The 13,730-nt window shown below is 40.3% G+C and overlaps 1 protein-coding gene across 1 annotated transcript; it reads right to left on the minus strand.

The window, feature by feature from the left end:
• Positions 1 to 7,436: 7,436 nt before the first annotated feature.
• LOC147900895 (hydroxycinnamoyltransferase-like) lies at positions 7,437 to 8,831 on the minus strand. Its single transcript, XM_087376392.1, has 2 exons — positions 8,400 to 8,831; positions 7,437 to 8,324 (listed from the first exon to the last, which is right to left on the minus strand). Exons 1-2 carry the CDS (start codon positions 8,829 to 8,831, stop codon positions 7,437 to 7,439), a joined length of 1,320 nt encoding a protein of 439 aa, XP_087232518.1.
• Between the last annotated feature and the right edge of the window lie 4,899 nt (positions 8,832 to 13,730).

Genomic DNA, 13,730 nt, shown 5'->3' on the forward strand with positions numbered 1-13,730 from the left:
TTGCATGAGAAATAATATTCATCGCACATTGGAAGATTGCTTTGAGAGCTTGCATTCAAGTATTTGGACCGATATCCTATCACAGGAGAATTGCATGGAGGCATCTTTCACACTCGTGCAAGTGCCGAGCTTGGATCAAGAGCTTGGATCAAAAGGACCACAACAAGCCAGCCTTCAAGAAACGTGTGGACTTGATTGCGAGGCATCCTGAGTGGAGAACATATGAGGTGTTGCTAGTTGATGACACCAAGTACAAGAACATGTTGAATTCATCTTGATCAATGATTTGTCCGACATCGCTCGACCCAACGGTGAGCAGGACCCTTTCTTCCTCACCAATGCTCTATTGCCATGGCTGCTTAAATGGAACGAAGTTGAATATCCAAGAGCATATGTGCAGCCAAATATGCTATGTAATGAAAAGGATATGGAGTCCATGTATGTAATGAAGCATTGGCAAGACTTGGAGTCATGTCGCAATGTAACGAAAAACCTTGCAATCTATTGATACTTTTTGTAATTGCTTTTTGATACACCCTTCTTGGGACTATGTTATCCAAGGAAATTTTTAACTTATACATGAATAAATGGTTCTTTTTTAGTATTCTATCAACATGTGGTCTTTAACATTCTCTTGAAGAAAGTGTGTGTTGAATGGTTATGCACAATTGATTGAAAGATTGAGAATTATAGAATCTTAGGATTGTTTGTGTACATGCTTTTTTGGGAAGGGGTTTGAGTTAGTCAATGAGTTAATTAGCTAGTGGATACCATCATAACAAAGAGCCAAATTTATGCCAGGTGGTTGCTAGTGGTCTAGTTGTAGGTAGCTACCATCATAAGAGTGAGCACAATTTTTGCCAAGTGGTAGCTACCACCACAACAGAGAGCATAATATTTGCCAAGTGGTAACTACCAACATAACAGGTGGTAGCTACCACCACATAATTTTGATACAATCTGGGGACTATGTGATCCAAGGCAATGTATTTCACTTATACATGAATAAATGGTTCTTTTTTAGTATTCTATCAACATGAGGTATTTAATATTCTCTTGAATAAAGTTTGTGTTGCATGGTTGTGCACAACTGAATGAAAGATTAGAGTCTTAGGATTGCTTGTGTACATGATTTTTTTGGAAGGGGTTTGAGTTAGTCAATCTGTTAATTAGGTGAGCATAATTTTTGCCAGGTGGTAGCTACCACCACAAAACAGAGAGCACAATGTTTACAGCTAGGTGGTAACCATGGGGGATTCACTCTTAGTACAAGGGGGACATCACTTGCGTGCATCAACTTCAAGAAAACCCCCTATATACAATCCATTTAACATAATAAAATACCCCTATTTAAGCTTATAACGATACCATCAAAAGAGCACTATGTCCCCCCCTTCCTTAAATCTATGTTCTTTCTCAATTATTTGGACTACATCATAAGAAAGTTCAGATGACAGAGATTAGACCATCTTCAATATTCACCAATGGGTAGTATTAATTTGTTTCCCTACCATGGCCTAAATTTAGCTATAGCTCAGGCTTAGTTCATGCGCAATTGGTACAATACTGATTGTCACTAGTCAAATGTGTGTGTGTGTGTACTTTTTATGTTTAGGGGGTAAAAACTTGTATTTCCCTATACCCCTCCCTCTTCCTCCTTAAATATGTCAAGGCCCCCTAACTTAAATTTAAGGCTGAGAAAAATTAAAAAGTGCCCCCACCCCTAATGTATAAGCTTATGCCTCATCTAAAAAAACCCCCCTATTGTACACTCACGTGATATCATAGGTTTCCCCTTGTGAATCCCCCGAGGTGGTAACTACCAACATAATAGGTGGTAGCTACCACCACACATAATTTTACCCAGGTGGTCAAGCCATAAAATAGTTGGTAGCTAGCATCATGAGAGAGATCACCTACTTTGCAGGAAATTGATAGAACCACATACAATGACATTGCTCACAATATCAACCCTCTTCTTTGACACTAGGGTAGCATGAGGGTAACATGAGGCACCTTGACTCCATGCACCTAAATGTGGATGCCTAGTCATCACAAATGTGTAAACCTATTTTGCATTAAGTGCTCCATTTTCATGTATTGCAAAAGAGATCAAAGTCATGAAAATAACCAACCAAAACAGAGAACAGAATGTATTTTATTTAAGTTATCAAGAAAGTAAGCGGTAGCCTACACTTTTCCTATTTTTTATCTCCGCTAACTAATCGGATTGTGTGATAGCATTGTATTACATGATGCTTGTTCTACATATCAAATGGAATGCTATTATAAATAGCTTCATACACTTCAGAGGACAATACATATGTTCTCACACATCCTTCCCACTCCATTGGGAACTTGATAGCTCTGACAAGGTGGTACTCGATGAAGACTTTAGTCTCCAACCTTAAAAGCCTTTACTCGTATGGATTTCCTTGAGTTTTCTTGTACCAAAATCCCGTGACCACAAATGAGCCTTGACCATAAACATTCCCCCATGCATCTTTAAGTGGAACATCTGTCTTTTCCTTCCCTTGTGTGCATTTTAGAATATAGAAATCCACAAGCTCATCATTGTCAGGAGGAGCTACAACAACAAAATTATCACCAACACAAAGTGCATCACTAAAGGCATCATGCTTTACAATCCCAATTTCTACTTCTTTCCACATCACCTTCCTTGATTTCCCAAAACATTCGGGTAACGGGTCAAGCCTTCGAGGGGTATGTGGCATCAACCCCTTCGAACAATGTCTCTCTTAGAAATAACACCACTTCCTTTGCACATTGGATCTGTGCACCATTTGGCTTTAGCTGCTCATGAGTGAGATGCCTTTTAAGAATAGACCTTGCACCATTGTGTTCACCCTTTCCATGTCCTAAACTAAAAAACTGTGTGTCATTTTCATTCGTGTCATTGTGCCATATTGAGCAATGAAGTAAAAAAGCCTCTTTGCTTTGAACTGTGAGGCTACTCCATCTCACCACACCCAATGTTCATTGACATGAATGGCTTGACCTTTTAGCCATTTATAATGGAGCATACAGCAATGCTGAACAAAAAGAGTGTCATGCATCCTATCATCGGATATATAAAAGTGATAATATTTGTGGACGATGCCCACAATACGCACATATGTAATTTGGACAAAGATTGTAACTTGGTTGGAGTGCCAATGCATGGATTGGATCTCGTTTTGTTCTCCGAAAGTGTAGTTTTCTACAAAATCCATGACAGATACCACCACTTCTTCGGGGACAAACAAGACACTCCTTGAATTGCTCTGCCTACCATCTATAGACAAAGTTATGCTTTATAAACTTGTTTAAGTGGTCCTTAAGCATTACCAAAAGCTCCCTACATTGCGTCTCTTTGAATGAAAGAACTTTCCTTTTTTTCTTTTTTCCATCAACTGTGGTTCCCCAACTTGGACATCCTCAAATATCTTTACAGACACTGTACGTGCAGTAAATGATTCCTCCCTTGGGCAACATGCCATTTTTCCTGCTCCACTTGAAGAGCATTGCCATGCACACTGATTCACAGTTGGAGAGGACTTGGAGATGGAACATTGTGTGGAGAGGGAACAGTGTGACGTGGATGTGGAGAGAGAATAGATAGATCTGAGAGACAAATCATGTCTAAGAAAGAGCTCATGTGAGAGACAGAGAGATCTAAGCTGTAAACTGAGCAAAATTCAAACCATGGGGTGGGAGAATTCAAACCTACTGGCAGCTTTCCACGTGGTCATTGCTATACATAGTAGTTTCCCTTTTCCAATTGCATGGCTTTCCCTATACCAAGTAGCAACACGATGGCTACCACTTTGCTAGTGATGTCCGGGACACATCTATCAAGTCCACCTAATCATGCACACACCCAACACTGACTAGAAGCCATTGAACATGCATAAAAAAATTGCAACGGCAACACCACTCATTGATAAACTTCTCAAGTTACCAATCATAAATTCAATTTTGGATTTCCCTCAATTGTCAAGCATGCACTGGTCAAGCAGTAGTGTCATAAATATGGATAACCACATGAGCCAAGTCATAATTCATGAGTTAAAGGAGACCTCAAAACTTTCAAATTACTTTTTTGTATCATAGGATGAGTACATAGCAATACATACTACACTTTGGGTGGGGATGCATTTGTAAGTGGTAGAAAATAACAAGAGAAAATCAATTTTTAAACATGTGCATGAATCTAATTTAGCATCCAATGCTAGTGCAAGATTTGACGCAAGATTTAAAACAAGATTTGAAAGAGTATGGGGGACTAATGGAGATTGATATGGTCAACAAACTTGTGTTTTTTTCATGTGATGGTGGTTTAGTCTTGCAAGGTTGTTGGAATGGTGTTTCTATACAATTAAAAACAAAATACGCACCTTATTGCATTGGGATCCATTCTATGTCACATCATCTCTCTTACAAACTTGTACTTCCATAATTTGATGCATGGAATCGAGACTTTAGTTATAAAATGCTACTCTTACTTTTGCAAGATTCCAAAAGGTACAATCAATTTCGAGTTGTTGCAGAAGAAGTGGGTACAAAAGGGAGAAAGGTTTAGAAAAATGTGGATACTAGATGGATACCTTTGGTTCAATGAGTGAAAAGATTGTGGGGAAAACACAAGACCTTGGTCTATTTAATACACATGGAGGCAGAACAAAAGGCTAAAAAGGAAAATATTTTGTATCATAAATTAACCAAAATAGATTTGATATTGGGATTGTGTGGAATTATTCCACTTTAAATAGAAAATATTAATATATTGACTAAAATGTCTCAATCCAAAGATATTTATAGCAATGAACATGTTAAACCACTAAAACTAATTTGAGTATCACAGTACTATATGATAAAAAGTCAACCTCTAGTTTTCAAGTATGGAATTGTTTGAAGATTGGAAAAGTTTCATAGACCTTGGTGGGGATTCCTCTGTTTTACATGTGAGGAGAAAGGATATGGTTGTCTTTGTGCAAATAACTAGGTTCTTGGGTTGGTGAGTGAAAACAAATGACAAAAAATTCTACAATGTGTGAGAAAGAAGGCTTTTTTTTGAAATGTACAAGCAGTGAAAAAAGTCCCCTAGTGAAGTTGCCAGTGTTGTGGTAGATGAGATTAGAAGAAAGTTCCAACAAAATTAGCTTATGTAATCATTTTCAATCATATTCTCACATTTTTAGGTTAATGGATCTTGTGAAAGTATTAAAGCATGTCTAAAAAATCATTCGGATGCTCGCAAAAAACAATGTCGATGGGACATTGACATGAACAATATACCATATTGGATTTTGAAAAGCTTTCTTCACAACAAAGTAATTCAATGCAAAAATGTTCAATGCAAAGTAATTCAATGAAAATATTCAAAGTCATGCACCAACAAAGTAATTTAATGAAAAATGTACAAATGCAAGGTTCCATGGATCATCTCTGGAGTAAGCTCATTCCTACAATATAACATTTCTGAGTGACTTTAAGCTTGCAAATTTATGTCAAGCCTTTATTCTTTGCTCAATTTAGAATGAAATGTCTTTTAGTACTGTAGGTTGCTTGAAGAATAAGCTTTGCAGCAAGTTGGAGAGGATAACTTATAGATCTCAGCTTGCTCTTGTTTAAGTTGCTTTCCGTATGATAGACCATTAGCACTCTAGAAGTCAAGATGTAAAAGGGAAAGGCTATAAATAACTTTTTTGGACTATTAAGTAGACTTTTTGGTAATTTTGTTGCCATTGGATTTGAAGGACAATCATTAACCTTGAACAATTTTATGCTTTGTATACTTTATAGCATCCAAAATGTTAGCTATTTCATGTATTTTTGGATTATGAAATGAAAAAAAAGTGGTAGCTTTTGGTATTATTAGCTTTTTAATATATTTGTTAACAGTAAAAGTCTTTTAAATGCTCTAGAATATTTTGCCAAATTTGAAAGGAAAACTCTAACAAAAGATGGAATTTGCCAATTCTTTAAGATTTTAAAAATAATCTACGAAAAATATTGCTACTATCTTATAGTACTATATTACTATTCCTTCAATAAAGACCTACAATTCAATCAATCCAACCACAATAGTTGTAAAGGCCTTCTAATTTTACTTATCCCATTCCTGCATCTCTTTTTCACTAAAAACTAGTCTATACTCAGTCTAAATGACCATTCATCAAACATACTCCACAAGATTCATATTTTTATTGAATCACAAGTTACAATCCATCACCATCAATTTTGCAATCATTAATACCCTAATGAAGTTATGACTTGATGCTTAGACTTCCTCATACCTCATAGATACTTAAGCCCTCCTCATGGAACCTTAGCTTTGTGATGCGGATGGATGCTCCAATTGAATTGCCATTGGAGAACAAGTAGTTGCCATGTCGAGGAAAATGTGCAAAATAGGTGCTCAAGATTGTTTATGAGCTTTAAGAAATGCATAAAAATAGTCCAAGAGTGGTGGTAAAGTGATCAATTGCAAAGAAAATATGAATGCAGGTACAAGAACCCTAATAAACCATTCTAGCTACAAACATATTGCCATAACTCTTGAAATGGCTTCAAGAGACCGTTGTGCATAAAGAGGGCACACATACATAATTCATTTGTGCCACCTTGCAACGTAATAAACCAATTCCCTAATTGTACTCCTATATACTCAAGGCAACTTCATTGATTTTACAACTTATTATAAACCACCAACACAAATTCATGGTTGCACTCATTACTGGAACTTATGTCAATAGTAAAGGCCTTTCCATTGTACCTTCTAGCAGAATTTATATATTATTTCTAGAGATTATTTACAAGCCTTAGCCTGTAAAAAGTCACTTAGATATCGCTATTACATGAGATCAACCATCATTGAAAGCAGATTCAATCCTTTAGCACTTTGTCCAGCAGTATGGAGCTCAACCTTGTAATGGTGACATTGTATAGCCTAATGGGATCTATTAGTAGGCGATTAGGATCCATCACAAAATTATGTGTTGATAGCTAGAATCTTTTTTAGATACACTCTACGTAGCTTTATGCACTATTTAGAAGTCTTCAATATGTAAAAGGTTACCATGATGTAAAGGAGAATGCAATTCTTAGCATCTTGTCTTATATAGATCTCAACCTTATGCTGGCAACGATGCAACACACAATGAAAATCAATGTGTAAACACATTAAAAATTCAATGAAAAGGGGCTTTATGTTTTAGCAAAGTAGAAACCCTTAGGGAATAGGATTTCAAATAATGTTTCCATTAGGGTCACCAACTTTTTATAGCAACATGTTCATCATCCCTTTCTAGAATGGTTCTCTTCAAAGGGTCAAAATCACTAGGATTAAAAATCACCATGGAGGGAAGACTTGAGAAAGCAATAGGCATAAAGGCCCAAATGACTAAATTATGCCTTTCATATAAAAATTGGAGCTAGATTATATCTTTGTTCATGTCTTTGGTGAAAGCCGGATCACACTCCAACCTATGCATCGTAGCCATGGGGAGGGCCAGGCACACCTCGATGTTGTTGCCGTCATGAGTAGGGAAGAAAACTATCTTCCCTTGGTCCTCCATCTGTGATGTTCGAACACTTAGGGGTTTGCCCCACCCGAAGTCGACGTCAAAGACGGGGAATCGGGGCGAGCTGGCCACGCGCATGCGAGCACGATTTAAGGAGGACCGAGCAAAGAGTCCAACATGGCCATGGAGCTCAAGCGAGTGGAGCACTCTATGCACGACCGAGCTAGTGTAGGAGGCGATGGCTGCTTGCATGCGATGAGCGGTGGCAGCAAGGGGCTCCTCTTGGAGCTCCCGAGCAGTAGCAGAGGCCATGGCCCAGAGGAGGGAGTTGCCGAAGCAGGCATCCGGGAGGCGGGGAGACATGCGTGATCGCATGTTAGCGATGTGGATGAAGCCGAGTTTTTTGTTAGGGGCGTGACCCCAGGCTCTGCTAACGCACCGCCAGAGATGGGCAACAAGCACTTGATAGGAGGTAAAGCCCCTTCCGGCACACTCCTTGAGACGACTGATCATCTCTTTGGTGAAGACGAAGACCTTCTGGGCTGTCTGTGTTTCTTCAACGCTCTCGTTGGGATCATTTATCTCATCTGCGATCTCTTCCAAGTCTATTCCTGCTTCCTCCTCTGATGGTTTCTCCACCTTTAACAGCTCCCGCTTGTGCACTGGCCTCACCGAAATGCTTTCGCCCCTTCCACACTCCGCCCATGACTTCATAAAATGCCACAGCGACTTCCCATCTGCAACAATATGGCTGTGCGCAACCCCCAGCACCACGCTTCCGCATTTCAGCCTTGTCACCTGGCAACACAACAACCTCCAACCTTGATCACACTTGCCTGCTCACAGAGTCCACAAAAGCACTTTGACCCTCACCTGAACCGAAAGCAGAGGCGCCGAGGAATCTTGCCGCGGAGGATAGTCTAGCCCCCGCGTGAGCTCCACGAAGTACGGCATCGTCTCGAAATTGTCAGCCTCCAAATCGCTCAAAGCCAACCCATCCATAACAGCCTCGACAAACTCAGCCCCGAGGTCATTGCAGACGATCTGGAGTCGCCCGTTTTCTCCTTCACCCAACCGTCCAGCAAAAGGATAGAAATGGGCCAGAACAGTGGAAAGGCTTAGCTTGAGCTTCTCGACGACAGAGGAATAACCTTGTGGGCTGATTCGGAAGAAGAGAATTCTGCAATTGTAGGGGAAAGAGTGGTACATGATATCGGAAGCAGAGAGGAAAAGGGACTTTTGTGGAGAAGGAGAGGAGGGGATGATGAAGGAGCGCTGGAGCAACGAAAGGCGTGGTTCCTGCATGGTGTTGAAGCAAAGGAAAGGAGCTTCTTACCTCACGCTGTTTCTTCATAGAACACGTTATGTCTAAAAAAACCTCTAATTAAATCTAAACTAACACAAGAATAGAGTTCTAAACGAACACGTTAAGTCTAAAAACACTTTCAGTCAAAGTCTACGGTTTGAGTACCAAGGAAAAATAAAAAACTAGGTTGGGTAGGGTGTTTAGAAGGTATTTCGGAAAACAGGCTATAGAATTAGCTCACCTTTAGAATTAGTTATGCCATCCCTTTCAATAGGTAGAGCTCCCAAGGGTACCTTATATGTACTAACTTGCCTCAACAAGATATGCCTTGTGGTGATATAAGAAATTGACATTTTGGAGGCCACAAATGTGGCTTTATTGGCTAAGAAAGCTCATGTGGACAAGACATTAGCTAAGATAAAAAAGCAAGGAGGGAAAGTACAAGAAGAAGGGGGGAGGAAAAGGCCAAGAAAGATGAATGGGGGAAAAACAAAGTGGAATGGGAAAGTGAGAAGGCCAAGCTCCAAGACAAGGTACATGCACTGAGGGTTGAAGCACATCAAATGAGAGACATGCAAATGACCTCGAAGGGGGTTGCAAATCCATGGAAGAGGCTCAAAGTAGAGAATGCAACTCTCAAGAAAGAGATGTCTACCATGCATGCCACAACCACAATGAATAGGAAGCATGCTGAGTTTACACAACAGCTCACTAAAGGGAAAGAAGAGATGCTTGAATGGACAGTAGTGGTAAAAAAGGGATCAATATCCCCTAAGAAGTTCATCTTTTAGGCTCTACAAGAAGAGAAAAGGAGAGCTAGCAAGGCTTTGAATGTCATGATAAGAGGCTTGACAATGGGGGATACCAATGGCAAATGCCCTGAGTGTTTGTTCACTAAGATGGGTGTGAATCTCAAGGCAAAAACACCAACATGACCATTAGTGCTGAAACTCCAAACTACCATGGATAGGTCTACACTCATGAGTATGAGGGAAACTCTGAAAGGGACCAGGATATACTTGGATGATGACCTCACACTCTTACAACAGGAGCATTAAAGGGAGGGGAATATGGTATGAGTAATGATAGCAAGAGAGGGAGGAAAGTGGGCTGCACATAGAGATGGGAAAGTGATTATCCGAGAAATAGTGGACATGAGAGAGAAAAAAGAAGATCATTATGATGGTGTCTGGCCAATGAGATGAGTGTACAAAGTGGATTGAAAGTGACAATGTGGAATTGCAATGGTACACATTGGTCCGATTCGGGAGGGTTCTTGAAGACATACAAAGATAGAGACATGATATTTATTATTGAGACACATGAGGACCTAGAGAGAGGGCTACCAATAGTGATAGGATATACTTGGGAGTTAGCTCATAGGAGAGAGATGAGAAGAGACAGTGGGATACGGGGCTCCGGTTCTTTTCACATCATACTTGAGGCCATTCATATCCGTAGTATGGAGAGAGGAGCATGCACGGCATATGTGGAACGAGTCCATTTACTGGAGGTGCATCCGATATATGTTGCAGTGTGCTACTTCCCTCTAGATACATCATCCTATGCACATGAGGTCGCCACACAAGAACAAGCCCATTTGAGACTATATATGATGGCATCACTAAGCTCTCTAGGTAGGGAGATATCCTCCTTCCCGAAGACTTCAATGCATGCATAAGAGATAGAGATATATGGGCTTGTTGGACTTTGAGTATCACTCTCTCATAGTATAAGAACTAGATACAACAAAGCTTGGGATAGTGAGACACTCGGCCGATGCAGCACGTGTGATGGGGTATGGGCATCAAAGCTTGGGATAGTGAGACACTCGGCCAAGCACCACGTGTGATGGGGCATGGGCATCATCTACTTGATTATAAATAATAGTCTCCAGAGATGGCCATTATATGGTAGTCTCACTTGCTTCCCACATGCTGGAGGGACCAATATAGTGGATTATCTGAAGGTTCCCTTGTCCTTTGTATCATGGATACACAAGTTCATTGTGGCTCCCTCCCCTTGGCACTGACCACTCATACTTGACTTTTAGCATCTTGGCTACCATGCCATCCACATTGGCGACCCCCCACGCCCCCTATGTCTAAGTCAATTTTGACCATGCTCTTTATCCATTATATGTGAATCATTTAGCTCATGACCTCCCAAATCTACTTGGAGATGATGCGGACCTCACCCATACCTCGGATATGCTTGTCTTGGTGGTACAAGACATTGTGACTAGATCCTTCCCCAAGACCGGATCTGTAGCACATGCCCTAGTTGGGATGATGTCTTAGGACCCTTGCTATGATGAAAGTGTAGAGAGCTAGAGATAGCACCTTACATGTGAGCAAACTTGGACCATCTTACGGCACCAAGAGCAACGAATTTCATGATGTGGCTGACACATTGTAAGAGATGGGCCTTCCTCACCCACAAGATAGAGGAGGTGATTCGATCTTTTTGAGGCGGAGACCCTACCATTGGATGGGGTCTTTTTTCTTAAGGGAAGCCACCTATTCACATCATGGATCCATGGGTTTGGCATACTTATGCAAGCTCACTCTATGATGTCTCAATGCATATGCTACCTGACATGACCTCCATGCCCAAGCCCACCACATGTCGCATGTTCACTGCACAAAATGTATGGGGTGCTCTCTATTGTCTACATAGCCGAAGAGCCTAGGACCATGAGGGAATATGGACTGAGCATTTTGCACATGGTCAGGACGTCCTAGCTTTGCTTCTAACAAAGAAGTTCAACCACACTGTATGCGACGGTTTCCCACCTACTTGGAGCACCACCACCATTTTTCCATAAACAAAGCTAGGGACCTCATGGACACTGGGAACTACTGCACACTTATGATTGGCCACACCTTGGCCAAAATATATGGATCAGTACTAGAGAGGGAAATCAAAAGTCACACAAAGGCACATGGGCAGTGGCGGGCTTTAGGACAGAGGCAGGTTTCAAACAATAGCACTCTACTCTCGATCACATGTTCACTATAATGAGGGCCATCATTGAGGAAGTGAGATGAAGGTGTTAGAAAGTATACACTTGCTTTTTTGACTTATGGAAGGCCTTTGACACTGTCCCATGCTCTCATATGATAAAGGAGGCTTCAGAAGATGTAGATTCTAGAGGTTTTGATTTGGGGAGTAATGAGCTTATATGAGTCCATCAGAGGGAGAGTTCGAGCCTTGGGAGGTCAATCAAACTTGGTTGAGCGTATAATCGGAGTGAAGCAAGAATGCCCTCAAGTTCATTAATCATCTTTGAACTCTACTTTAATGAGATTGCATCCTTCATTGACCGTCTAGGAGGTGACAGATCACTACTAGCTGACTTGATGATACAAATATTGCTATATGAGGATGGAATAGTCTTTCTATCATCTTCAACAGAGGGGTTGCATAAGAATCTGGAGGCATTACAGGTATTTTGACTGCATTAACCAATGTACCATGCCAATAGAGTGATTTTACCACTCGCACAATTATAGCATAATCAAGTGAGAAGCTCTTGAGGTGGTATATGAAACCATTAATATTTTATGTTGATTGCCAAACTCTATTGTATTTTATTAACAAAATATTCATCTAAGGATGATTAACAAAAAAGTTATCCAAGCAAAATTACTACATTCGATGTTGATGTTATAGGAATTTATTTTCAAGATTATTCACAAACCAGGTCAAGTACATGCAGGTGCAGAGTACCTCTCACATCTATCTAGCTTAGACCAAACTCAAGGAGTTATAATAAAAATTCTAGATGCTCAATTGTTTGCAATAGATCTTTCTAAAATTGAGTATGATGAGATTCTCAAGTACATGTTGCAAGCCGCATTTCTTGAGCATATGCTCGAAGATAAGCACAGATAGCTTGCCTTGAAAGCTTGAATGTATAGGTTAATTGGAGTTCAACTCTATTTCCAAGGAGAAGATGTGGTTCTATGGTGTTGAGTCCTTCCTCATGAATGCACACCTATGTTGAATGAGGCACACACTAGGCTCACAAGAGGATATTTCAATGGAGAGCTGACAGCTTGAAAAATATATAAGCAAGATTGTGGTGGAGCACTATGTTTTGAGATGCTCATGCTCATTTTTTATGAATGCCAAAGAATAGGTCACTTGTTTCCACATCATCATACACCTCTCCAACAAAGTCTTCTAATGTTGGGGCATGGCATTACATAGGTCCATTCAAAAATTTGGCTCAGTACCCCAAAAAAGTGCATCCTTATTGCTAAGATTATGCTACTAAGTGGGTGGAAGCTAAGGCACTAGGAGGCAACTCAACATAAATCATGGTCAAGTCATCTATGAGTATATCATTACAGGTATAGTTGTCCAATTGGGAGTTTGCTAGTGACTGGGGAACCAATTTTATGAATGCGGTCTTCACCTCGTTATAATACAAGATCATGGTCAAAACCGAGTTATTATCCAAGACCATGGTCATAATCGAGTTATTATCCCTACTATAATGGCCAAGTTGAGTCCATCAACAAAGTACTCAAAGGAAGAAAAGGTAGTCAAGGGGATGAATACTTGAGCCTAAGAGTTGGATCAACATAACAAAGTGACCACAAAACAATTATGTCGACCCAAGAGGAGCTAAGCAAAATTGGAGAAATGAAGGAGTCACACAAGCTCAAACACCTAAGGCTAAAGCAACAAAACAAAGTTACATAGTGAAGGTACATGAGAGGTACATCACAAGTGAGTTGGAGCAACAATGAAGAGATGCAAGTTGAGCGAGCACACGAATCTCACTGAAGCCCTTGTTAGAGGCATGTAGTATCCACACCATCCCTTGAGTAGTCATAGCCATTGATGAAGTGTTGCTGTACATTTTGATAGGTTCAAAAGGATTGAAG

The sequence above is a fragment of the Dipteris shenzhenensis genome, chromosome 6 (assembly GCF_047967505.1).
Source record: "Dipteris shenzhenensis isolate YYH24624 ecotype China chromosome 6, Dip_SZ_1.0, whole genome shotgun sequence".
NCBI classification, from domain to species: Eukaryota; Viridiplantae; Streptophyta; class Polypodiopsida; order Gleicheniales; family Dipteridaceae; genus Dipteris; species Dipteris shenzhenensis.